This window comes from Ammospiza nelsoni, chromosome 17, assembly GCF_027579445.1.
Source record: "Ammospiza nelsoni isolate bAmmNel1 chromosome 17, bAmmNel1.pri, whole genome shotgun sequence".
Lineage (NCBI taxonomy): Eukaryota > Metazoa > Chordata > Aves > Passeriformes > Passerellidae > Ammospiza > Ammospiza nelsoni.
Window position 1 is genome coordinate 1,200,055 of NC_080649.1, and position 26,381 is coordinate 1,226,435.

At 51.7% G+C, this 26,381-nt stretch overlaps 2 protein-coding genes across 2 annotated transcripts in view; one reads left to right on the forward strand and one right to left on the reverse strand.

Annotated features, from left to right (window-relative positions):
• TSC2 (TSC complex subunit 2) overlaps positions 1–19,456 on the reverse strand; it is a 33,284-nt gene extending 13,828 nt beyond the window's left edge. Inside the window, exons 1-27 of the mRNA XM_059484831.1 lie at positions 19,395–19,456; positions 17,927–18,084; positions 17,317–17,403; positions 16,625–16,735; positions 15,877–16,021; positions 15,633–15,750; positions 15,117–15,165; positions 14,658–14,783; positions 14,281–14,354; positions 13,818–13,944; positions 13,046–13,189; positions 12,693–12,830; positions 12,398–12,501; positions 11,515–11,596; positions 10,518–10,673; positions 10,270–10,386; positions 9,668–9,790; positions 9,287–9,393; positions 8,383–8,536; positions 7,537–7,659; positions 7,092–7,226; positions 6,443–6,632; positions 5,983–6,076; positions 5,399–5,501; positions 4,990–5,084; positions 2,422–2,553; positions 383–547 (exon numbers count right to left, since the gene is read on the reverse strand). Coding sequence (XP_059340814.1) covers positions 383–547; positions 2,422–2,553; positions 4,990–5,084; positions 5,399–5,501; positions 5,983–6,076; positions 6,443–6,632; positions 7,092–7,226; positions 7,537–7,659; positions 8,383–8,536; positions 9,287–9,393; positions 9,668–9,790; positions 10,270–10,386; positions 10,518–10,673; positions 11,515–11,596; positions 12,398–12,501; positions 12,693–12,830; positions 13,046–13,189; positions 13,818–13,944; positions 14,281–14,354; positions 14,658–14,783; positions 15,117–15,165; positions 15,633–15,750; positions 15,877–16,021; positions 16,625–16,735; positions 17,317–17,403; positions 17,927–18,064 — 3,137 coding nt within the window. The 5' untranslated portion in view covers positions 18,065–18,084; positions 19,395–19,456. The remainder of the gene's footprint in view (positions 1–382; positions 548–2,421; positions 2,554–4,989; positions 5,085–5,398; positions 5,502–5,982; positions 6,077–6,442; positions 6,633–7,091; positions 7,227–7,536; positions 7,660–8,382; positions 8,537–9,286; positions 9,394–9,667; positions 9,791–10,269; positions 10,387–10,517; positions 10,674–11,514; positions 11,597–12,397; positions 12,502–12,692; positions 12,831–13,045; positions 13,190–13,817; positions 13,945–14,280; positions 14,355–14,657; positions 14,784–15,116; positions 15,166–15,632; positions 15,751–15,876; positions 16,022–16,624; positions 16,736–17,316; positions 17,404–17,926; positions 18,085–19,394) is intronic.
• A 63-nt stretch (positions 19,457–19,519) lies between these two features.
• Positions 19,520–26,346, forward strand: NTHL1 (nth like DNA glycosylase 1). Its single transcript, XM_059484832.1, has 6 exons — positions 19,520–19,589; positions 20,894–21,117; positions 23,197–23,367; positions 23,996–24,155; positions 25,276–25,381; positions 25,922–26,346. Exons 1-6 carry the CDS (start codon positions 19,535–19,537, stop codon positions 26,043–26,045), a joined length of 840 nt encoding a protein of 279 aa, XP_059340815.1. The 5' UTR covers positions 19,520–19,534; the 3' UTR covers positions 26,046–26,346.
• The last annotated feature ends 35 nt before the right edge of the window (positions 26,347–26,381 follow it).

Genomic DNA, 26,381 nt, shown 5'->3' on the forward strand with positions numbered 1-26,381 from the left:
ACCCTATTCAACTAGCCTGGAACACTTATAAGAATGGGGCATCCTATGGGAAATCCATTCCAGGGTCTCACCACCCTCAAAGTGAACAATTCCTTCCCAATATCCCACCTATTCCTACCCTCTGGCAGTGCGAACCCATTCCCTGTGTCCTGTCCCTCCACCCCTTGCCCCAGTCCCTCTCTGGCTCTCCTGGAGTCCCTTCAGGGGCTCTGAGACCTCACCACAGCCTTCCCATCTCCAGTCTTCCCTCATCTCCTCCTTTTTAGCCAAGATTTTATCAGTGAGGAAAGGCTTCAGAGCCTGAGCCTGCCACAATCCCAACATTTTCCCACCAATGAAGTGAAAAATGAACCTGAATCCCACCCGTGTGTCCCTGACTGACCTCTTGGGCACAGCGGTGAAGTTGGAGAAGACGTATCGAGCCATCATGTCCAGGCACGTCTCTGTCAGCTCCAGGTGCAGGTTTTTCAAGTTGTCATCAGCCTGAGCCATGGAGTTTTCATCTGCAGAGCCCAGGCTAGAGCTGGTGATGGAGGTTTGGATGCGGCTGGAAGAGAAAGTCCCCAGGTGCCCGATGAGATGGCACCACGTCCCTATGCTCACAGACGGTGGGATGCAGCCCCTGTTGTGCATGCACGTGCCAGCCAGCACACCCAGGCCTTGGGAAACAGATTTTGGGGTCAGCCTGGTGCTGTGCTTCCCAGGCTGTCCTTGCAGCGAGTGGGTTTTCTCTGAGAGATCCCAGTGCCAGCGCCCTCTGACGTTGGTGGCCCATGGGCAAGTGCACCAAGCAAGGAGAGAGTGGCAGCTTTGAGCTCCTAATCTATGCTGAGGGCAAGCACCCCATGACCAGCACCAGCTTCCCAGGCAGCAGGTTGCCCATGAGCCAGAAACTGGGGCACTCCACACTTCACTTTACAATCCTGTGCTTTGCTGTTTTCTCTGTTGCATCTCTTCTGTATATTGTTTTTTTCCCCTCCAAATTCAATAGCTACGTAAAACCTAATTTAACTTGAAATAGGAAAAAACATTGCACTCTGAACAGGAAACTGGCACAAGAATAGAGAGAAGGTCTGCCTTCAAATCAGCCAAATCAGCAAAGCAGTTTAAAACCATTTCTGTTTTAGGCTGGACTGCAATATTTTATAAAGACAATTCCTCATGCCATTGTAATACAAACTAAGCTGAGGCACAGCCAAAATTGTTATCACGTGGCAACTTCTTCGGCTTCATTAAGGGCAATTATCTGAACTTTTTGTTACTACCCTTTACATGGAAAAGCAAGAGAAGAAAATCACCTCATGATTAATGGGGAAATCAGAAAATCCTGGAAGGGTTTGGGTTGGAAGGGACCTCAAAGCCCATGCAGTGCCACCTCTGCCATGGCAGGGACACCTTCACTGTCCCAGGGGCTCCAAGCCCTGTCCAGCCTGGCCTTGGGCACTGCCAGGGATCAAGGGGCAGCCACAGCTGCTCTGGGCACCTGTGCCAAGGCTTCCTCACCCTCCCAGGGAAAGATTTTTCCCATAACATGAAGTGTCAGAACTAGAATTGCAATTCAGTCACTTCAGCCTCTCTCCCCCAAACACTACATAGAGCCAAAAATAAAAAAAAATAAACCAAATCAAGTTTCACTGACAGCAATCCTACAGGTTAAGGTACAAATCTTCAGGTTCAGCAGTTTAACACTCAAGAGAAGTGATCCAGAAATATGTTTTAAAAACTGGCATCAATTATTTCAGATCTTTCATTGGAGCAGATCAATGCTTGCCATCAAAACCTGTCAGTCAATCAAATCAATCTCTGAAATCAAATCTTGTTTTCCTTAGCTGTGAAAGCAACAATTCATATGGGCTGAGCACAGCCCTCACTGCTCTCTGGAAAGACAAATCCAGGTTTTTCATGGCATCATTCCTGAGACCAGGAGACTTCACCAGCTCCTTCAGAAGAACAAATCCTAAACTGAGGCCAGAACTAGACTGGAAGGAAGGCTCTCCATGACTCTGCAGAGCTTCCAGAGCCTCTCCTGAGTCAAACCCCTGCTTGAGAGGCTCATGTTTTAGTGAGCTGTACCCAGGATTCTCACTTGTGCAGAATGCAACCTTTTTCCTTTTTCTGTGTGTGGGTTTGTTTGGGGTTTTTTCCCCTTCACTACCTTTACTTTGAAAACAGAATCTTTGATTGCTAAAGCACCAGAGAACGTGGCCAGGTGAGCACAGACACCCAGGGTGTGACGTGGCCTTGGGAAGCCTCAGGATGCTTTCCCAAAACCCTCGCCTGTGCCCGAGGCCAGCTTTTCATGGGATAACCAAGTCATGCAAGCATCCCACATGCAAATCCACCCTGCTTCCACCCACCCTGGCAGCAAAACCTCCAAGGGCCCAGCTGCTCTTGGATTGTCCCCATCCAAAGTGCCTCTACCTGCGGACCACATGTTCAGACACACTGATGCTGCGGGATCGGAAGGCATCAACTGCAGAGGGTTCTTTCAGCTCTTTCACTGGAGGAGAGTTATTCAAGCCTTGCTTTGCATTTTTGGCTAGTCTTAAACTACTATGTGGAGAAGCACCAAGCCCCAAAAGAGGTCACAGAAGGGAGGAAACCATTGTAGGGATGTAGGTTGAAAGGTCACAGTCACAGGGTCAATATTGGGGGATCCCGGAGGGTGATGGAAAATAAAACAAATGCCAAAAAAAAAAAAAAAGGGAAACAAAAATTAAAACATACAAACAAGCAGAGCTGAAAGCTTTAAAAAGACAAACCACATTTTGAAAACAAGATTTTAAATGTGCTACAAAACAAATGAAATTAGTACAAGTTAAAAGAAAAAAACTGGTTGAAATGAGAGTTGGAATACTGGGCTGTTCAGCAAAGGCAAGGGCACCTGAGGGCTCCCTGGCACAAATTCCTCAAGGCTGAGGAGTTTTGTGCACTTCAACCCCCTCTTGTGTTGCCCCAACTCACCATGGCTCAATACCTGAGGGCTTCCACAGATCCTAAAATGCTTTACCTGCACTAGGTCACAGCAGTTTTTAATAAGAGACAGGGACCATGACACCCTTCTCTGTCCTCACTAAGCCTGGCCCAAAGCTGAGCTCTCCCCCAAGTCACAGCACACCCAGGGCCTCCCAGAGGTGTCCTTTAGCCCAGCTCGAGGCCCTGGGGACACTGAGCCCCTGTTCCAGACCCTGCCACACTGCAGAGCCAGCAAACAGCCCTGGGGATGCTCCTGTGCCTCAGCCCGGGCTCCAGGGAACCCCCTGGGCTCTGGGCTGGCACAGAAAGGAAATTACTGTGCACACTGGCAAGTGCCAGGAACACGTGGGAGATGACAGCAATTAAGATCCAATTAAGATCCAAGAGGCACTTTAATTAGTCACTGAGATGCACGCCAGGCTCGGGCTAATTTGGGCAGAACAGTTGGTCCAGCAGCTCCCATCCCCAGGGATAAAATGCAGGCACTAATTTAACCCTTCTGGCTCTTTCTAAGCACAATTTGTCTGCCATCCTCATCTCAGTGAGTTCTTACATCTCAGATTGCCACCTGCAGGGATCAGAATTTCTTTGTCCTTCTCCCAACAACCTTTCCCAGATAATTTTGGCCACAACTGCTGCAGAGAGCCCAGGCTCATGTTCAGGCATCATCCCCTACACCAACATCAAGACACCCAGCAGCCCTGGGAACTGCTGGGATCCTTATCCCTTGGAACACCCAGCACCTCAGCTATGGCTGGGAAACCTTCTTTGGGCTTCAGGACTGAAAACCAAGCTCAGAAACTTCTCAGGAAGGAAACTGGAATCTGCTCCAGGCCTTTCCTCTGTGCCCTGGCCAGAATCCATGCTCAGCCAGGCCCCGAGGCAGTGGCATCCTGCCATTCCAGTGCTTTGGGCACTGCCTGAGTACAGCCACACTCCTCAGCAGAGATCTCTGTGGAAAGTGATCCAGCAAAAGCCTTTAGAGACAGTAGTATTCCAACCTGGTAGAATTTAACAGGTTTTTTAAGGGGGAAATAAGAAAAAAAAAAAAAAAGATTAGTTGGAATTCTAATTGGAGAGATGAGTGTCAAAAGCCTTCTCTTCCAAGTTTCTGGATGAAAGAGGAGGAGATGGGAGAGATGAAACACAACACAAGGCTTACAGCTGCAGCAGTAGGGCAGGGATGGTGTTTCTGCATTGCAAGACTGCTGCAGCCTTGCAGCTGAAGTAGAGGCACTTTCCCCAGGGCTCAGATGCCACCATGTGCTCACTGCTCACAACACTGAAGCAAGTTAAGTGAACCAGTTTAGGTAACCCCTGCAGGTAAAAGGACACTGGAGAAATCCTGAATGCCTTCCAAGGAATATCTTTGTCCCCTGGCAAATGTTACTTTGAATGACTGCTGGCAAGAACAGCTCTGACTTCTGAAGGCTTTGCTTAAAACTGTCATGATGGCTTCAAAAATTCAAAAAATAAAAAAGGGATTGGACAGAAAGCAGCTGTGTGCCAGCCGGTGCACTGACCTGGCTGGGAACACCATGGAAAAACACAGTACTGGCTCTCTAATTTATCCAGGTCGTTGATCACAACCATTTCTCTGGCAATCATCTGAAAATGACTCGTTACAGATCAATCATCAAAAGGAGCTCACACAATCCACATGAACATGGGATTCTGTTATCTCTGGTATCACCCTCTTCTCTCATCTCTGCTAACACTGCACTGACACATCCCAACCTGACACAAGTGTTGATTTTCAGAAGTGAGCACCAAAAGGGCTGCACAGGCCTGCAGGACAGGCAGTGCTGCCTCAGCTGCCCCACCAGGCTGCCAGCCTGGCTGGATCCCAGCCTCTCAGCAACCCCATTAGTCTTTGACCTAAAGAGGTTTACTTTGCTTGCTTACTGCACTGCCAGACGGGGATCAGTACCCAGCCTCCCTCAGGGACACGCAGGGCAGGGCGTGAGCACCAGAGCAGAACACCAAACCCTGCTGGGCTCCAAGAGAATTTACCTCTTTGGCCTCTCATTGAGGCTGGTGCTGCGAGCCCTGAAGCTGTCCTTCTCTGGGGTGTCATCAAAGGACAGGAGCACGTTGGAGCGCAGGCCCTGTGTAGGGACAGGAGGTGACAACATGAACAACGTGTGGCTCAAAATCTGCAGCTCAAAATCTGCAGCTCAAAATCTGCAACTCAATATCTGCAGCTCAAAATCTGCAGCTCAAAATCTGCAGCCCAAAATCTGCAGCCCAAAATCTGCAGCCCAAAATCTGCAGCTCAAAATCTGCAGCTCAAAGCACGAGAGCTCACAGAGATGCTGACAAGAAAACCAGAATTCTGCAGGCTTCAAAGAGAACCTTCAAAGATCTCAGCTCAGTTTGGATCAGGTCCCCTGAGTGCTGCTGGGCTGAGCAGTGCCATTACCTTGGTGATGTAGGGGACAAAGTCCTTGCGGAAGGGCAGGCGGCAGCGGATGAACCACATGGCGATGACGTGGTGGGCCAGGCAAACGATGTACTGGTTAAACCTGCAGCAGCAGAGACACCCCAGCTCAGTGTGCCCTGCTCAGCCTGGCACACTGAACTGCTCCTTCACCTACTCAGAGTGTAAAGGAAAAAAAAGTCCTCAAAAATTCTCTTCAAGAAAAACAGGTTTTTGTCCAAGGTGATGATGACCTAGAATTGTATCACGGAAATTACAGAATGGTTTGGGTGGGAAGGGATCTTAGATATCATCCAGTTCCACCTTCCACTGTCCCAGGTTGCTCCAAGCCCTGTCCAGCCTGGCCTTGGACATTTCCAGGGACCCAGGGGCAGCCACAGCTTCTCTGGGCACCTGTGCCAAGGCGTCCCCACCCTCACAGGGCAGAAATATCCCTTCTTCAGGAAAAGCCTGGTGACACCAGAATGAGCAATATCCTATGAATAACCTTGAACTAAGAACTACAAGAAAAGGCTTTCCAAGCTCTGAGTTTCACAGATGACAGAAGCACATTGCTGTGGCCTTACTTGGAGGGGTTGGTGTAGGGCAGGGAGATGGCGAAGACGCTGGCGTACTGCTCTGCCGCGAAGTTCCGGTACAGGTGAGGCAGCCTGGCCAGAGCTGCAAGAGTCCAACAGCAAAACCAGCACAGGTGAGCCCTCAACACAGCCCTTCCACACAACCCTTCAACATCCTAACTCAGTTTAATTTCTAAATTTTTTGTTTTTTCTGAATGATCAGTGACATGGAAGTTAAATCACATCATGCAAGAAGAAAGCAGCTGGTATTTCTGTATGGCTGCACAACACAGAGTGTGTTTCTCTCTTCAGAGCAAGAGCTTCATACAGAAAACTTGTAACAAATGAGGTGATCCAACATTTATAACCTGAGCAAGGGCATCACAGTGCATTCCATATGACCAACATCCCCTCATTCCACACAGAATCCACAACTACAGACACCGAAAAGAAGAACATCACGACTTACTTGACAGAAATTCCAGCAGAGGGATTGCCATGTTGGCCGTGGCAGAAATGTGGGTGAGTTTGACAATGAGGACGGGCAGTGCCTTGATGATGATGTCGGGCATCTCCACGCTGCAGACTGACAGTGCCACCACGCACTGGTTGGCACAGCGGTAGATGAGCCCGTGCTCCAGGCAGTACACGATCTCTCGCTGGCAGGGCAGGGAAACACTCAGCACACCAAAGAACACCCTGACAGCACCCCCTGACTCCTGGCAGCACCCCAGAACACCCTGAAGGTACCTCTGCTGCAAGGTACCCCTGCTGCAAGGCTGGGTGACACAGCCAAGTGCTAACACTGAGCTTTAAATAACGCTGCAGATACCCCAGGCCAAACTCTTATCAGGGAACTCAAATCAAGTAGGTAGTTGAGACTTAAAGTTACTGATTTAACAGAAATTTTGTGTTTATAAGAGGGTAGAATCACTCAGTGACCTGTGAGGGGGGAGAGGTGAGGAGTGAACCCACAGTTAATCCTACATGGAGTCACCAAAGTGTTTTTTCACCAACAAAAGGCAGTGTTACCTTGCACTCCTGTCTCCTAACCAGCTCCAAGGCTAAACCATGCTGTACAGGCTCTGCCCTCCCTGCAGCCTCCCGTGTCCCCACACCTGCTTGGCTTTGTCCAGGTAGTTGTGGTAAGATATCAGTGCTGTCAGCACGGGGACCACAGCCAGGTGCAGATCCGTGCGGGAAAAGCCTTCGGGGGTCCCGTGGAGCCTGTCCGTGGTCTTCTTGTCTGTGAGCTGACAAATCACACAGCCAGTCAGGGCACCTCTCACTAAAACACCCTCTGAAAGGCAGCAGAAGGCACTGCCCACAGCTCCCCAAGACCTGTGTATACCTATATCCATATACATGCATTAAAAGAAACAATTATTACCTATTCTGTACCTAGAACAACCCTCATAAACAAGAGGGTGAGTAAGGATTGACAACCAGCCTGCTAATCTTTAAAATATTATTCTGAAGACAAAAACAAAAACACTCAAAAATCCCCCCCAAGCAATTCCCAAGCAAGCCAAGGAGCTGGGGACTGTGCTTCAGTGGCATTACCATGTAGCTCAGTGCAGAGGCCAGCTGGTCTATGTTGCAAGGAGAAGTTAAAAATAGCACTTTATAGCGGAGGGACTCGGGTAATTTGTTGAGAACCAACTTCAGCACCTTCCAGTCTGTCTCCTGCAAAGACAGGAAATGTTAAGCTTGAAAATTTTTGCATGATTTCACTTGAGTTTGGAGGATCAATCAAACTGCAGACAATGTGTCATTTCCTAGGCAGATGTAGGCCTTGTCGTGGTTGATACAGAAAAAGAAGTCACAAGTTTCTCCCTGTCTGTCACCCAGCTCGAGGTGCAATATTGGCACCACAAACTGGAAGAGGAATTATATTGAGATCTGACAGCCAGAATCCAATTCTCCAAAGCACCAGCAACAATTAACTCCCAGAGCAAGCCAAGCCCTCAGCACAGAACCGTGTCCAATGCCACCCTCAGGAACAATTCCTATTTACAGTTTATTGCTGATAAAACATACACAAATCCTCAAAACACCTCACAAACTCGCAGTGGAGAGGTTTTAATTCCAAATGCCCTTTCAGAAGCAGGATGGCCTCTTGGATCTTGTTTAACAAGCTCAGCTTTTGCCCTTGCCTGCTCTGAAGCAGTGCAGGGAAAGCTGTGCTCATTTTCTGAAGAGCTGCACTGCTGCTCCCACTGGTGGCTGTGAAGCTGCACAATCACACCAGATTTTGAGCAGGAGGAGCAGAAATTGCTTTACAGGATTTATTTAAGATCTCTGGGCTGGAATTTGACAGGCAGCTGGTGCCAGGAGGGGACAGAAAGACGCCAGGAGTGGACACAAGGATGCCAGGAGGGGACAGAAGGATGCCAGGAGGGGACATACCTGCTTCAAACACTGCAGGAGGACCCCAAAGACCATGGAGTAGGGCAGGTGTCCCACCCGGACGGTGCCACCCTGGGAAGGCACACTGGGGCTGCCTGAAGGTGGGGACAGGGTGCCAGGGGGCTTTTTCTCAGAAGCCCTTTTCTCTGCCTCTCTGCAGCACAGAAAGGGAGAAAAATACAGAAAAATACATGTCATTTTTACAGCTTATTCATGTGACCTACAGCACCACCCTGTTCGGGAGTCAGGTTAAAGACTGAACAATGTAATCTGCATTTTCAATTTTAAAAAGCACAGGATTGCTCAGCAGACACACTGCAATCAGCCAATTTGATCAATAAAGGATTTTTCTATCTAATTTAGAAAGATAGCTTTTGGGGTGTGTTACACAACTTTAGACAAGCCATAAAATTAAAACTAGCCAGATTTGTACAAATCATTGAATCAAATTCAGCATGGAACTGGTATGAGGCAAAAAATTGCACATTTTTGGGGGAAGCTTTGTGAGCAGGAACTTAAATTTCATGTCTGAGATTGAGAGCTCTGCAGGTAAGTGATTTGTAAGAACAGTTCACCAATGCCTTACTGGTTCAGACAATCCTAGTCTGTAAATACAGACTGGTCTTGGATGTGGAAGATTTAGAAAAACTGCAGATTGTTACTGATGGAACATTGAGCTCAGCACACAATTTAGTCTGGAAACACAATTTAGTTTGGAAAACAACATTTTAAAAATAAAAATAAATTAAGAAGTGTCCAAGGCCAGGTTGGGTGGGGTTTGGAGCAGCCTGGGACAGTGGAAGGTGTCCCTGCCCATGGCAGGGGAGGCACTGGATGAGCTCTAGGATCCCTCCCAACCCAAACCACTATGTGATTCTTTTGCTAAACACAATGAGAAACCTACACAAAATCACAGAGGCAGTAGGGGCTGAACCTCACTGCTCCATCCTTGTTGGCAAGGCCCAGGCGGTGCAGGGAGTCAGCTCGGAGCATCAGCAGGAAATCAAACACCTGCAACAAGGAACACACTGCAGTCACTCAAACCTCAGCCACTGCAACACTCTCCCACCCCTACATTATATTTTTCCTGGTGCAGAAGGATTTTTAAGAGATGCCACAGCTTGTTCTGCAGGAGGCATCACTGCTGGCATCACATCGCATTTACACCCATGTGAGCCAAGGAACATTAATTCTACTTCTTGCAAGCCCCAGAGCACCCAGTCCCCACCTCTACCCAGGAACCCAGCGGGTTGTGCAGCTCTGGGGGCACAGGGGCTGCTCCTACCTGCAGCCTGATGCTGCTGGCCACGGGCAGGCTGTAGCAGAACTTGTAGTGGCGCTGCACGTGCTGGATCAGCATCTCGTACACGCGCGTGGCGTGGCTGGAGGGCAAACTGTACAGCTTGGTCTGCAGCACAGAAACACAGACACACAGCCCTGTCACACCCCTGGGCTGCACTGCCACTTCCAGCAGAAATGCAGCAAAAGCTTCATCCTCGCTGTATGGCTCTGGAAGGAACATCTGCAAAGATCCAGAGCTGCTCCAGAGAACAGCCTGCCCTTCAGCACAGCCCAGGACATGCTGCCCAAACACAACAGATCTATTAAATCCATTCAAGGTTATCAGCTCCTCCTTTCTGCTAATTTATGGCCACATCCTCCCTCCAAACAGGAAAATGTGCTGGGTTGTGCAGTGGGAGTTAAGAAAATACAACACTCAGCAAACAGTTTCACAGCGCTCAAAATCAAAGCACTCACCAAACAAGACTTAAAACATTAAATAGTTAAAAGTCAGAATATTTAGAGTGGGAGAAGAGTTATCTAAAAAGCCAAGTCTTGCAGAAGAGTATTAGGAACAATCTGTGTTTAATGCTCTGCAGCATTTACCTGAAGAATTATCAGGAGCCCAAGAACTGCTGTCTTGACATCCTCCAGAGAAGCTGAATATGACAGCAAGTCCCTCTCTTCCAGTTCAGACGGAGATGACAGAGAATGTGCAGCCACCTTTGAAAGAGAAAAGCAACACGTGGTTGAAACCTGCAGCACATCCTTTCTCTGTTTCCATGCTGGAAGCCTCAGAGCCTCAGGAAGTCACCCCTGCTGGGAAAGCTGCCAGCCCTGGAGGTTGAATTCACCTTCTCAATGATGTCCAGCAGGCTGTTGAAGTGGTGAGTGTTGCAGCCTTCAGCCAGGTCCACCAGCAGCTGAGTGGCCAATTTTCGGACCTGGTGGTCTTTGTCCTCTGGGATGTGAGCCAGCTGGGAGATCACCACCAGGTTTATCAGCTCCTCCTGCAAGAGGACAGACCCTCCCAAGCTGTCAGATGTTCAGCACATTAGAGAAACAATTGCAAACAAAAGAACTCAGCTATTCTGGCAGCAGGCTCGCTCCTCCACTGCTTCATTCCTTCACCTCCCCTTCCATCCCACAGCTATTTCTGTCTGCCAGCCCTCCAGATATTTGTGACTTTATTGAACTTTTCAGTGCTTTGGGTGTTGTCTGTCCTAGAGATCTGACAGCCCAGGCTCACACAGACAGGGATTTCTAGGCCTTTGTTCTTTGAGAGAGAGAGGAAACTCCAACAGCTTCATGTTTTCACAAATCTTGAAGGAACCCAAGGAGCATCTCTGCCCCTTCCTGCCCTCTGACACTGGGCACATCCTGAGGAGATCAAGATATCCCTGGATATCCCCAACTTCTCTCTCACAGAGTTTCCATCTTGGACAGCAATTAAGCTGCAAGCACCAAGACCAGTCACTGCCCAATATGTCCAGTTCCCATCCTTTTACAAAGCTTTTAAATCAGCTTTGAAACTCTGTCATCGACTGTCAATTCTTCCAAAACAAAACAGACATGGATTTAACAGCCTTAAAACAGGGAAGCCAAGACACAACAAGGTTTGTCCTCAGAACCCTGCAGCTCCCACTGCAAATTGCACATTTCTGTATCCAGCTAAGGACAAACAATGGCAAATCCCCTCACAAGCATCCCAAAGAAACAGCTCTGTGTGGGATTGAGAGCCCAGGGCTGTGCCTTCCCCACGGGCAGAGGGGACCTGAAACCCCCAGTACAATGTTCTACCAGAGGCTTTCCCACCACCTGAGACCTCACCTGGCCCCCAGGCAAACACACCTCATAGAACTGTCTGTTGATGCTCAGCACAAAGGACAGCACATCCAGGACCTTAATCCTAACAGCACTGCGGCTCTCGTTCCTAAAACAGGAAAAGCAAATCCAAAATTAATAAAATAAGAGTTGTTGGTATTTAGGGAATGGGGAAAAGTAAAACTAAAGGAAAATAAGAAACTTTTTCAGAGTTGGAGCAGTAACTGTGAGAGATCAGCTGAGCCCTGAGTTAATGTCTCTACACCTGAAATCAGATTCAAGAACAATTGGAAATTCAAATCCCAGGTCAGCTTTCACTCCTTCTGCAGACCTGTAATTGCACTTTCCCATTTCCAATCCAAACTAGGAAGCACATGTCAGAAGAACAAGTGCTCTGGTGAGCGAATTTAAAAGCAAACACATGGCACTGAGGAAGAGCTGCTCTTTGGCAGCATTTCACAGAGGAGACACAAGTTTGTTATTGCTCTGGGTTGATGTTTCAGAGCACAGAATCCCTTAGGGAGCACCAATTCAAAACCAGATAACTGGAATACTGGATAACCATATGCAACCCTAATGCTTAACAGGAAAATCTTGTTTGGTGTCAGAACTACAAAGTGCTGTGGAGTGGAACACAACTGCCTAAGCTAATTGGAATAGTATTGAATGGAATGAAAGAGAAGGAGAAAAAAGCAGCATAAAGAACTCAGTGGAAAGATTTTCTTCTATTAAAGAAGTCCTTTCATGTGCTCTGCCCTGGGACTACCACACTTCTCAGCAGCCACTTACTGACTTAGAACTTCAGAACATTAGAACTTCAGAAAACAAAATTATCTAGCATGACAAGGTGGCAAGAAACACTTGAAAGTGCTTCTTAAATTAAGAAGTTCCCAAAGTTATGACTTCCTACCTGAAGAATCTCTCCATTAGGAGCTGCAGGTTGTGGATCCAGCCATCTTTGGCAGGGTGGATGGACTGAGCTCTGTATGTTATCAGGTTTAACACAGAAGATTCCTTCATGGAAAGACCAAGCAATGTTTTTATTGCATAAGTAAACATAATAAATCCATTTCCCCAATCCCCATCCATGGAATAAGGCTCATGGAAGTCCTTGCTGGGGTTTTCTGACCATTTCCTATTTTAGGACTCTCAAATTTCAGCTGTAACAGAACAAACCCAAAAGGAGGACAATAATAAAGCCTTACTGGTCTCTGATCAGCACATCTTTCCACCAGCTCAAAAAATCTCTCTTCAGAGCCATGAAAATCATTCTGGTCACAGAGCTCCTCTACTGTGGTCAGAAGATCGTGTACAATGGACTTCAGTTCTTGGCTCTCCAGAACCTGAAAAGAGACAAAACCATTCCTGTAAGAGTTCCACCCTGCCAAAAAGTGCTAATTTTAAACACAAACAGAAAACTCAGAGAACCACAGCAGTGAGAACCGGGCTAAGCCTTTCTCAGCTCCCCTTTCCCCAGTGCACAAACAGATCAATTTGCAGAAGGATTTACGGCACAGCCCTGGCACTGAAAGCACCTGCAGGCAGGCCCAGCACGCACCTGCAGCTGCTGCAGCAGCCTCTCCATGATGTCCAGCAGGATGTCCCAGGTGACAGCCTGCAGCCCCTTGCCATACTTCTTGATCAGGCGTGTGATGGACAGAACGATCTCGTAGGACACGACGGCGTTGGGACAGGTCATGGCCTGCAAGCAAAGCCCTTCATCAGTGAGCAGGTGGGGAGCAGAGCCCTCAAACCCTCTGCACCCAAATGCAACAAGCCTTGTTAATTAGGGGATCAGCCTGGAGGCCTGAGATAAATCCATTTGGGTCCCTGCACACACAGCACAGAACCACCTTCTCAAAGCAGTTCTGCTCTCCTGCGAGCAGCTGTGCCTCAGATGGCACACACAGCCCCATCCTACAGGCAGACAAGGGGATTAAAGGCAGTAATTCCTGCTTGAGGCACCCAGATGAGGAAATTTTGAGAGCTCTAAGGCTGCCCCTGCAGACAGCCTCCCTCACTTTTTGTACCACCCACTGGGAAGAGTGAAAGCTGTTGCTTTGTATTTTATTTTTTAAGGTAAAGTACCCACAATGTAGGTATTTGCTAGAAAGGATTCAGACTTTGCTTTTCTGGCCAGAGATGTGCAAGGAGAAGGCCTCAGCTACAGACACAAATCCTCTTGTTTTATTTGTTTTACTGCTTCACCCCACACCAAATTTCTTCCTCTCGTCCTCCAGTCCTACAAAGATCTCCTTGGTGTAGGGGCCCATGGTTTTGGTTTGAATTTTCCCACGTAATCCAGAAGTTGCCCCAGCATCCCATCCTACCTTGAGGAATGAAGGCAGCACTGAAGTGGGGGAGTTCCTGAGGGAATTGAGGCGATGAGCCCCCCACAGAGCCATCCCAACAAAGAACACAGCTCCTCTCAGCAGGGCTGCATCTGCCATGTAGGATCTAAGGACAGGGGGGAGGCAAGATGCCACAATTATTTCAGCATACAAAGTCAATAGGAATATGCCCTGTCCCAACAGGAATTCCCAGCTGTTACACATCAGGGCCTTGCACAGCAATGGACAAACATGAAAAGCAGCAAATCATTCACCACAACTTTAAACAGAGGGAAATTAAATTCAGAAATGCCCTAAATGAGCACTTCAGCAGAATAACTAGAAAGGGAAATTATTCCTAAGCACCAGAACCTTCAGCTCGTCCCGCTGAGGTTGGTGACTCCCCATCCATCTCACCAGGCCCTTACTGAGTTCCCTGGATTTCAGGATGCTGCTCCCTTACCTGTCTTCCATGATCCTGCACATGTTGTAGATGGCACTGTGTCCCAGGTGGGTCCCCAGGAGGTTGCGCATGAGCTGCAATGCAGAGAGAACACCTCAATCCCCAGCTGTTCAAACACTCAGTGCCTAAACATGCATTAAATGGCCATGCTTCTGAGTAAACATGACCTGCCTTTCCCTGCCACAGCAGCTGAAACCAGGGGAGAATCCCATGGACATAACACAACTTGCACTAACGAGAAGCTGATCCCTCAGTACTTCAACAAGTTTTAATTTTAATTACTCTTCAAACCAAGCTGAAACTGGCGGCAAATGTGCCCAGGTCAGTCTGGCACCTCATCCAGGGGTGAATTCATGAAAGCAAGCAGGGTTCCTGACCTTCCAGCAGGGCTCACAGAGCTCCTTCACGTTGATGGTGCGGCACAGGGTGATGATGAACACGGGCAGGTTCTCCGAGGGCAGGCAGTTGTAGCAAACAACTGCATCCAGAACTTGCAAGGAAATCTTTGGGAAAGACAAAAGTCAATCAGCTGGGTCAAATCCACACCTGGCACACCCAGAAAATCTTCTGGAAGTCAAAATGGATGAAGATATTTTGGGGGTTTTTTCCTTTCTAAAAAGCACTGTCGATTCGTTTATCAAATTGATTAATGCTCTGTTTGCTTTGGAATAAATTATTGGTGTATGAGATTTACTGGCTTACAAATAACATAATATTGCATCAGCTCTCTTGAAAGATGAGAATAAACCCAGAGTCTGATGATCTGATTTTGTTTGTAGAAGTTACAAAGAACTTCAAAGAGTTCTGCAGTACTAAAAGAAGCTCAGATCACTGACCTCTATGTCCATAGATGATGAAGTCTGAATGCACAAGAGGCAGATCTTGCTGTTAAGAAAGAACATTTAATTATAATTGTTTGCTCCACATGATTTCAGGCAAATTACAAAGAGCCAGAGCAGTCAGGTTAATTGCCATGCTATGTAACTCCTCACTGCCCTTCCTGGGGCAATGGTGGTGACAGCCCAAGGGACACTGAGCTCTGCAATCTCTTTTGTAAAGTCAAAGGGAGACTTAAATGCAGCTCAGGTAATGCAACAGCACAGACCCTTGTGAGACTAAGCAATGCAAACAGACCCACCCCATGGAATGGGAACGGGAGAAGCACATTTAGTTAAGCTGAAACAGACCTGAACACCGCAAGAACTGAAAATCAAATATTTGTCAGAAATCACCTAGGATGAAACAGATCCAGATGGGGACAAAAATATCCCAGTTGTCTGTGTATTGATCTGTAACTTTCTCTCTGTAATTTACCAGGAATAAGCAGGTAGGGGTTAAAAAACCCAACTTACTGGACCATGTCAGCTACGTAGTCTTCCAGGTAGCAGCTATTGAATTTCACCAGGTTCACCAGAACCAGGAGGAACTCAGACGTCAGTCCAACATCCATCCACTGTAGCACAAAATCAGCTAAAAAAGGGAAAAAACCCTGTTACCTTCTACCCAGGAGTGACACCACTACTTTTTGTGTTATCACTGGGTGTCTCTGCCTGGATTTCGCCCCCCAGATTGAAGAGGAGTTGGGACAGTGCTCACCCAGCTCCTCCTCCAAGTAGGTGATGTAGCGCCCGTTCTCCGTCAGAGCCTTGAACACTTCCAGCCGCTCGTGCACGTCTTCATTGGAGGGGTAATCCTTAATAACCTTAAAAAAGTGGGCTCTGAGGATGCCCAGCCTCTCACCCTGGAAATGAAAAAAGGGAAGGGGTTAAGGCCTGGACATCAGCAAGGTACACCTCAGTAACCTTCATGCTTTAAATCAGCTTTTTGTTGAATCGATGCCTACTCCCTTCATAAGCACCCACCCCTGCTTTCTCAGAACACTGACAATGACAAATTTGGGCTGATTCAGCCCCATGTTTGTGCAACATGTTGGGAAATCTGAAGAATTCCTTGTGTGCTGAACTTGGCCAGGCTAGAAGTGTCTCACACAGAACCCCTTGCATACCTGAAACATCAAAACCAGCTGCAAACTGGGACTAGAAGGTCTGGGCAAAGACCACATAAAATCTGCTGAATTATGCTGAACTTAACCCAAAGTATTTCCTCTTTCTCAAGAGCGTTACCCCAAACCAGAACAGCTTTCTGTGAGCTGTATGAAAAGCTTTGCTGCGAGGTCAAACCAAGACTTAAAACTAAAACGCTTCCTCTTCTCATTTATGAGACGCAACCAAAATGACAAATATGAACATTTGTAGAGAAGAGCTCCCTGGTGCTTCCCCCATTTTCCCCCCTGCACAAAGCCCAGTTCAGGTCAGTGTCCCCTGCCCCGTGGGGCTGCTGTCACCTGTCCCTGGACGATGGACTTGAGCAGGTGGAGCACGGCGTGCCTGGCCTCGGCGGGACGCTCCGGCTGCAGCATGTCAGCCACCACCTTCCACACGGCCTCCACGGCGTGCTGGGGGCACAACAAACACCAAAACCACGGCAAAAGCATGAGGCAGGGGAGCTCAGCTCCTCCAGGAGCTCCAGCCAGCAGGGCACAATGAATGATGGCAATTCATGACCAAGATCCAGGGGTTCCACGTGCAGGGCTCTCTGCTCTGAGGGACACTCACCCACCTGGTCACACACTCAGACCAACCCCAGGAGACCCCAAATCCAGCCCTACACCCCAGGAACTGCAATTCCTCATTCCACACTCAATGCAAGTGGGAATATTTGTGCAGAAGCCTTCACCCAGCTACAAGATGAGTTAAAAACCAAGTGGGGGATGCTTATTAACAAGCCAGGAGATAAGGAAATCTCTCCAAACATCATCTCCCATGAGCTGTCCTGAACATCCCCAGCATTCTCCTTCCAGGATGGTGCAGGAAGCCCAACAGCTTCATCCCCTCTGCTGCAGAGCTGGAGTGTTGGGCAGACTAATTCCCTTTTACAGCACAAAGCAGCCTCTGGGATCACCCATTCTAAAAAGCTTTCTAAACAACAGGAGTCCCTTATGATAGTCTGAGAGCGGCTGAACACTTTGGAACTCACCTCTTCAATTTTTTTGGTTTTTGCCACTTCACAGATTTGACTGATTGCTCGTATCCTGTTACTCAATCCACACTCTATGCTCAGTTCCTGGAAAGAAATGGAGAAATAAGCTAACAGTTTATCTTACCAGAAACACTTTTCCATTTCTCCAAGGGGAGAAGGAATTCTGGTCTCCTTCTCCCTTTTTTTTTGCATTTTCCTCCTCATGTGCCAACGATTCTGCTTAAAGACTTGTGGTACCAATTACTGGAATCAATTATTTTATTTTTCATTTCCACAGCACTGTAAGGTTTCCATAAAACAGAAACAGTTCCCAGCTTGTGGAAACTGCCACCACAGAAACTTCATCAAGCTCAGACCATAAAAAATTGAGGGGTCAGGGAAATAGCCTGTAACCCAACACAACAAATATCTCCAAAGCATTCAAAGAGGGAATAACTCAAATGCTGGAGCTGCAAAGTAGGTGAGTTCTACATCCAGCTCACTAGAGAATCAGGAGAGGGAATCATGGAGAGGAACTGAGTGCCAAAAAAACAGGAAAGGAGCAGGACCCCCTCAGCTGAGGCACCCCAGGCACTATCCCCACCTTCACTCCACTCAGTTCTCACACCTTGAGTATTTCTGCAGTGATGATGAACTCTGTCTGCTTGCCTTCTGAAGACTTGGAGCTTCCCCGGGATGTTCCCAGCCCCAGGAGGTTCCTGAACTTCTCCTTCAGCCCGGAATCCTTGCTCTGAGGCTTTGCCATGGCTGCCCAGCGCTGAGGCCCTGCAAACACAGAACAGGGCTCTGGTAAGGGATATTTCAGCAGGAAAACCCCAATAACAGCATCACACCAGGCTTCTTCAAAGAGCTTGGGTGCCTCGAGCCTTTTCAAACATGGGAGAAGCCCAACACTGAGGAAACACAAGGAGCTTGTGCTGCTCCTGCCTTCAGCACCTGCATCCCCCATGGAACAGGGACCTTTGGGACACCCTGTACTGGGAGCTCTGAACACCCAGCCCAGCACACAGGATGATTGCTGCAGCATGTCCATGTGCACACACTTTTTGGAGGGTGTGAGCTGGACACTTGTTCCCCAAGCAAAGGACAAGCACACTGTGCTGGGCTGTCAATGTGGAAGTGAGGAAGGACTCACAAATCTGAGTGCTGGAACATCCAAGTGCTGCCAGGCAAGGGAAAGATGGGGCAAGAACAGGGATGGCATTACAACAACAACTGCAGAAACTGCCTCTCCCTGCCCGACCCACTGTCCCCTGGGGACCCTGGCCCTGGGCACAGCACCCTGTACAACCCCAGAGCCCCATGGACATCCCATGGCCTTCCCACAGCCTGGCACAGCAATCCCTGCTGCTCCTGGGGATGCACCACACAGCCTGTCCCTGCATCCCGGGGCACATGGCATGGACCCAGCCCAGTGTGACCAGGGGACACGGCACAGACCCCAGCCCAGTGTCACCAGGGGACACACCATGGACCCCAGCCCAGTGTCACCAGGGGACACACGCAGCCCCCAGCCCTCTGCCCCCAGGGACACTTGGAGTACACCTCCCTGGGGACCCCCACAACCCTAACCCACTCCGGGCGATAGCACATTGTCCCCCACGACCCCTGAACAAGCCCGAACATGCCACATCCCGTCCCAAGCCGGGACACGCCACATCCCACCCCAAATCCAAACACGCCACAACCCACCCCAAGCCAGGATATACCATAAGCGCTTAGGGACACACAACGGGGGACACATCCCAGACCCCGAACACAATGGGAGTCACACCCCAGACCCCAACAAACACAACGAGGGTCACACTCCACGTCCCACACATACCGGGGGCCACACTACAGATCCCAAACAGACCGAGGGTCACATGCCAGACCCCAAACACAAAGGGGGTCACGCCCAGACCCCAACAAACACAACGGGGGTCACACTCCAGCCCCCGAACACACCGCGGGTCACGTCCCATACCCAAACAAACACACCGCGGGTCACAGCCCGGCCCCCGGACACGCAGCGGGGACACAGCGCGGCCCCCAAAGCGCGGTCCCCTCCCGGGGCCGGCTCCCCCGTCACTCACCCCGAGCCCGGCCCGGCCCGGCCCGGCCCGCTCCGCTCGGGGCCCGGTGCCCGGTGCCCGGTGCCGGCCCCGCCCCGCGCTGGCCCCGCCCGTTCCGGCAGCCGCGGTGCGCCCCGGGCCCGGTAGTTCGCGGGGCCGCCATGAGCGCGGCCCGGCCCGGCCTGCGGCGGCTGCGCTCGGCCGGGGGCGGCGCGGGTACGGGCAGGGGACGGGGTACGGGACAGGGGACGGGCAGGGGATGGGGTAGGGGCCTGGGAATGGGGTACGGGCAGGGGACGGGGTACGGGACAGGGGACGGGCAGGGGATGGGGTAGGGGCCTGGGAATGGGGTACGGGCAGGGGACGGGGTACGGGACAGGGGACGGGCAGGGGATGGGGTAGGGGCCTGGGAATGGGGTACGGGCAGGGGACGGGGTACGGGACAGGGGACGGGCAGGGGATGGGGTAGGGGCCTGGGAATGGGGTACGGGACAGGGGACGGGGTACGGGACAGGGGACGGGCAGGGGATGGGGTAGGGGCCTGGGAATGGGGTACGGGCAGGAGATGCGGTACGGGACTGGGGACGGGCAGGGGATGGGGTACGGGACTGGGGATGGTGTGTACGGACAGAGGACCAGGGTGTGGGCAGGCGATGGGGGTACAGATAGGGGATGGGGTATGGGACAGGAGATCAGGGTACGGGACAGGGGATGGTGTACAGGCTGGGGATGGGCGTACGGGACAGGGGCTGGGGTACGGGACTGGGAATGGTGTACGGGATAGGGGATGAGGTACAGATAAGGGATGGGGTATGGGACAGGAGATCAGGGTGCGGGACAGGGAATGGGGTACTGGGGAGGGGATGCGGTACGGGACTGAGAATGGGGGTACGAGACAGGAGATTGGGGTACGGGACTGGGGATAGGATACGGGATAGGGGATGGAGGTACAGGTAGGGGCTGGGGGTACGGGCAGGGGATAGGGGATGGGGTGTACGGACAGGGAATGGAGAGTATGAAGGAGGGATCACGGCTTCCTGGGGTACGGGAAGAGGGGATTGGGGACATGGGGTGTGTGGGAGAGGGGGAATCGCTGGTACGGGAAGGGGGGATCGGGGTGTGCTGGATACAGGGAGTGGCTGGGGCTGCACCAGGCCCCGGCATGGCTGTGACAGGGGCTGGGTGTCCTTGTCACGTCCCCCTTGGAGTGAGGGATGTAGTTGTCTTGGGCTGGGGATGCACCTCCAGCAGCCTCACCTGTGTTTGGGACACTGTCCCCACGGTGTGACATGTGACCCCACTGCTGTCACCTGTTGCCATTTGTCTCACAGGTCCTTCCATCCTCCCTCACGCTGTGCTGGCTCTGCTTGGGGCCAGGGGATGCTCAGTGTTTGGGTTGGGACTCAGGGCAGGGAACTCGCCCTGCTCAGGGTCCCCTGGGCGACTGGTGGCACATGGGGCTGTCACCAAGCTCTGTGCAGGCAGCTCTCCTGAACCTGGAATCTCTGCCATCCATGCAGGGAGCCAGCTCCGGGGCACGCCCGCGGTGCCGAGGCAGAGCAGGAGGAGGAAGAGCGTGGCCATTGCCTATGAAGCAGGGCAGGGCGAGGGGGCCGAGCCGCGCTGGGAGCCGCCGCGCTGGCGGGAGCAGCTGCAGCGCATCCGCCAGATGAGGAGCGGCAGGGATGCTCCCGTGGATGAGATGGGAGTGCACAGGTGCTACGACACCAGCGCGCCTCCAGAGGTAACCCAGGCATTCCACGGGGGCAGCATTCCCACAGGGAACAGCATCCACGGGTGACAGCATTCCCACAGGGAGCAGCATTCCCACAGGGAGCAGCATTCCCACAGGGAACAGCATTCCCACAGGGAGCAGCATTCCCACAGGGAACAGCATCCATGGGTGACAGCATTCCCACAGGGAACAGCATCCACAGGGAACAGCATTCCCACAGGGAACAGCATCCACGGGTGACAGCATTCCCACAGGGAACAGCATCCACAGGGAACAGCATTCCCACAGGGAGCAGCATTCCCACAGGGAAAAGCATCCACGGGTGACAGCATTCCCACAGGGAACAGCATTCCCATAGGGAGCAGCATTCCCACAAGAAGCAGCATGCATGGGGAACAGCATTCCCACGGGTGACAGCATTCCCGCAGGGAGCAGCATCCACAGGTAACAGCATCCACGGGTGACAGCATTCCCACAGGGGACAGCATCCATGGGTGACAGCATTCCCACAGGGAGCAGCATCCACGGGTGACAGCATTCCCACAGGGAGCAGCATTCCCACAGGGAACAGCATCCACGGGTGACAGCATCCATGGGTGACAGCTCTGGCAGGCACACGAGAATACAGCCTCCCTCGTCCTCCTGCTGCCCCTGGATCTGTCCCACTTGGGATGTTTCCAGGACAGAAACTGGATCAGGATCAGGGCTGGGATTGGTCCCAGAGGATGTGATGAATGTGAGGGGCAGTGCTGCTTTATGGAGCAGGCTGGCAGGGCATGAAGCCATGTTCTTATTTTCCTTAAAAATCTCTGTAGGAGTCCAGCGAAGGTGTCCAGCAAGGTGGCTGTGGAATGCAGAGGAATGTGTGGGGCAGGCTTGGAGGGGCAGTGGGAGGCACTGGAGTGGGGATGTGGGGATCACAGAGTCCCAGAATTGATAGGGTTGGAAATGACTGGAGACTGACTAATCCAACCCCATGGGCTTGGAGCAGCAGGAGCCTCTGGAGTGGGAATCATCCAGAGGAGCAGTGGGACGTGCTGGGCTCTGAGGGAGGGCTCTGGAGGACACAGCTGGACAGCCCTGGCACAGGGAATGCTGTCCTTGCTGCTCCCTGGGGAGAAGGACGAGTTGTGACCCCGGACCAGGCAGCATCGCACGCTCTCAGCCGCGTGGGCTGGCAGCTGTGGGACCACATGCAAATAGCTTCTCTTCCCTGGGGAAGCTGCCTTGCTGCTTCCAAGAAAAAGTGGATGTTGTAACCCTCGGCTCCTCACACCATTTCTCTGTACCCTGACATTATCCTGTTTCCACACATGCAGGGATTTTTCCTGGTGCACCTGGTTTTGCAAACTTTGCAGGAGAGCTGGAGCGAGAATTGTGTCCCACGTTATCCAGGGTCATTGTGGGTTAGCTGCATCATCCTCCTCACTCTGGTGGGATGGAATCACATCTGGGAAGAAAGAATTGGGAAATAGGAGGTGATGGCCTGGCTAAACCCTTCGTGGCAGCAGCAGAGGAATTCCTGGGATTTGTCCTCCTTCTCCCAGTCTCTGTCATCCCAGTTGTTCAGATTTGGTTCCCTGAGGAGCTCACTGGAGCCAGACACCAGTTCCTACTGCAGCCTGCTGGGAAAGGGTTGGGATTTTCAAAAGCTGCTTAGAGCAGACATTGCATGAAAAATCATTGGCTGTTTGTGCCTGTGCATCCTGTGGCTCTCCTGGGAATGCCATCCTCAGGGAAAGCTATGTCCAGCCCTTTGTGGCTCAGCACTGTCTTAGGAGTATTCCAGCAGGCAGAGCTGCTCCCTGCCCTCTCACAGGTACTGATAGCTGAGCTTGAAGGTGTTTCTTTTCTCCCTTTATTGTGTGGTGGAATTAGAAGGTTATGGATTATTCCTGTTGGTTATGGATTATTCCTGTTGGTTATGGATTATTCCTGTTGGTTATGGATTATTCCTGTTGCAGCCTACCAGTCTCTTGGAGGCAGACTGGGCTGAAGAGTGGGAGCACACCCTGCCCTGAGGGTGGTGCAGAGCTGCTGGATCCCCCCAGGGTGTGTCAGTGTCCCCTGTGTCCCCGGTGTCCCCAGGTGAGGCGGTACCAGGTGCTGCTGGCCCTGATGCTGTCCAGCCAGACCAAGGACCAGGTGACGAGCGCTGCCATGCTGCGCCTGCGCCGGCGCGGCCTCACCGTGGACAGCGTGCTGCAGATGGATGAGGAGAGCCTGGGCCACATCATCTACCCCGTGGGCTTCTGGAGGGTCAGTGCTGTTCTGATCTTTTAGGGTTTTCTAAGCTTTTTGATGGTTACATTCGTGTAACGAACTTTCTTTCACATTTCATGTAAATAACGTATTGTTTTCTATTTTTTTATGGAAGAAATTTGATGGATTGTTGATTTGTCCAGTGTCATTGGAGAGGTGGCACTTTCACCCTCCAATCCACTATCACTTTTAGAAGTCTATAAATGTTAAGAGTCAAAAATTAAGTCTCTTTTTGCCTTGAAAAGAGCAGTGTGTCCACACTGTATTATTTCATGTCCTGTAGTGACAGGTGAGTGCAGGATTGCCACACAGACACAGAGCCCCTATGCCCTCCTCTCTCCCCTGGAATCAGGCTAGACGCTGGATTTGACACCAGTTTTGGCACTTTGTATTGCCAGCAGGATGGGATTGTTGGCTGCAGGGCCTGTGCAGGAGGAGGTTGGAGCTCCCAGCTCTCAGCATTTTCATTTCATGTAGAAGCCGAGGCTCTGTCTCCTCCACAGCTCCCATGTGTGGCCTCACCTGTAACACACACTCAGGAATGGTTGCTTTCCTGGGCTGTGGGTCTGTTTTCCCTGTGTTGCAGGGCAGCTTGGACTGCGTGCCTCTCCCCTTGGCTTTGCAGAACAAGGTGAAGTACATCAAGCAGACCACGGCCATCCTGAAGCAGAAATACGGAGGGGACATCCCGAGCACTGTGGAGGAGCTGGTGCAGCTGCCAGGAGTTGGGCCCAAAATGGCCCATCTGGCCATGCACATTGCCTGGGACAGCGTGGCTGGGATAGGTAACCTGTGCTTCTCCCATCCCTCTCCTAAATCCCAGCCCATCCCCGGGCAGAGGGGCAGCACTGCAGCCCCAGCAGCCTGCTAACACCCCTTTGGTTCAGTATCTGGCTAAGGGAGTGATGTGACCCTCAGCACTCACCCAGGGAGCTGCAGGATGTGAGCAGCTGCTGTTCCTCCCCACATCTGATAACAGACATCCCCAAGGGAAGTCACAGCCCTGGGGAGCTGGTGCCAGATGGGGCTGGACCATCACCTGCAGGTCCTGCCCTGGGGCCCCTGGGGACAGAGGAGTGTTCCAGAAGGATGGGAGAGCCCTGGGAAAGGCAGGAGGAGCGGCTGGGTGGGAGCTGGAGCCTGCAGCCCCAATGGTGACCATCAGCTGGACAGGCTGTGGCCCCTGCCCTGCATCCAGCAGCCCTTGGAGTCTGTCGTTCTCCTGCTGTGGGGGAGGGAAGTCCAGAGGCAGCCAAAGCAGCCAAGTGCTTTCCAAATAATTGTGTGCTCGGGTTTGATTTGGGAGGCAAGGCTCAGTCTTCCTGTTTACAGCGATTTCCTGGGTTTTGCCCAATTAGCCCCAGAGACAGGTTTATCACCGCTGATCTAACAATAATACACTTTGCATGCAGAGCTTTTGAGCTCAAAGCACATTATAAACACTGCTTTAAGCCTCCCAAGCCCTCTCTGCTGGTGGGTATTATGAAATGTGTTTTCCATGCGGGCAGAGGAAGGGGCAGAGAGCGCAGTTTGCGTAACTCAGCTGAAACTCTGGGAGGATGGGAACGTGCAGAGGGAGCAGGGGCCAGGCCTGTGCCTGCTCCATGGGGCTGGGGAGCCTTGGGAGAGGCTGTGTGAGCCTGGGGAGGGACAGACAGACACCCACCCCAAATGCTTTTGGCTGCAGGCCTGGGAAGAAAATGTTTGTTCTTGGAGTGAGCCCCCCCCTGCCCTGTGCTCTGTCCCAGCTGGGTGCTCTGCTGCCCCAGGGCCAGCCTGGGGGCTGTGACAGACACCTGGGGCTCTGCTCTGTCCCCTTGTCCTGGGGGCTGTCACAGACACCTGGGGCTCTGCTCTGTCTCTCTCTGTGCCTGCCCCAGCTGAACTCTGGCTCTCCCTCCCCAGCTGTGGACACCCACGTGCACAGGATCTCCAACAGGCTCCAGTGGGTGAAGAAGGAGACCAAGAGCCCCGAGCAGACTCGGGTGGCACTGGAGGAGTGGCTGCCCAGGTGAGGCCCCGTGTCTGCACACAGCCCTGCTTGGGGCTGCATTTTGGCTCCTTGCTCCTTTCAGGCTCGCAGTGTTTTCCCTCTGCCCAAGCCACAGCAGCAATATCTCACCTGTGTGCTGGCTCTGTTGTTATCAGATGGATCAGGCACCACCAGTGCAGCTCTTGATCCCTCATTTTTGCCTTGCCAGGTTTACCATGACCCAGGGCAGGCGCTGTTCCTTGCTGAGCCCAGTGGCCAGAGCAGCAGGGCTGGATGCTGGCCTCACTGGTGGTTGTTGTTCAGTATCAAACACAGCTGGCACAGAGGGGCAGCCCCACACCTGGCACGTGCCTGAGCACAGGCACTGCTCCCCCCAGCCCAGCAGGACCAGGAAGGGTTGGGAGGGCTGTTCCAGCAGGGATCTGGCAGGGCCGGCAGGGTTGGGACTCACCTTCAGAAGGGACAGGCAGAAGGGAAAAAGGATCCCATTAGCACCACAGGCTGTTCTCACCCCTTCCAAGCTGCATGGCAATGGTGCTGTTTGTCCCCCCTCTGCAGGGACCTCTGGAAGGAGATCAACTGGCTCCTGGTGGGCTTTGGGCAGCAGACCTGCCTGCCTGTGAGCCCTCGCTGCAGCCAGTGCCTCAACCAAGACATCTGCCCTGCTGCCAAGAGACCCTGAGGGACCATCCAGCCTTGGCAGAGCCACAGAGCTGCTTGGGCCTGGCACAGGGCTGGCAGTGTGGCTGCAGGGACAGGAGCCTGCTCAGCAGCTCCAGGAACAGCCCCTGGCCACGGCTCAGCTCTGCAGAGGGAAAAGGGGCTTGGAGAGGCAGCAATCCTGCTGGGACGCAGCTGCACGCTGCAGCCTGGCTGAATGGCTGAGCACAGCCCAGCTGTGCCACTCTGAGTCACTGCAGGGAAAAGCTTTGTCCTCAGGGAGCTGCTGCTGCTGCTTGTAAATACTGTTTAATAAAGGTGGTGAGGGCTTTTTGCACCCACGAGTTTGCTGGCATTT

Excerpts from the sequence above, each read along its gene's own strand:
- NTHL1 (XM_059484832.1), top strand. The coding sequence starts at position 19,535 with ATGAGCGCGGCCCGGCCCGGCCTGCGGCGGCTGCGCTCGGCCGGGGGC. Across the intron at positions 21,118-23,196 it reads ACACCAGCGCGCCTCCAGAG|GTGAGGCGGTACCAGGTGCT; the intron begins GTAACCCAGGCA and ends CGGTGTCCCCAG. Across the intron at positions 23,368-23,995 it reads ACCCCGTGGGCTTCTGGAGG|AACAAGGTGAAGTACATCAA; the intron begins GTCAGTGCTGTT and ends TTGGCTTTGCAG.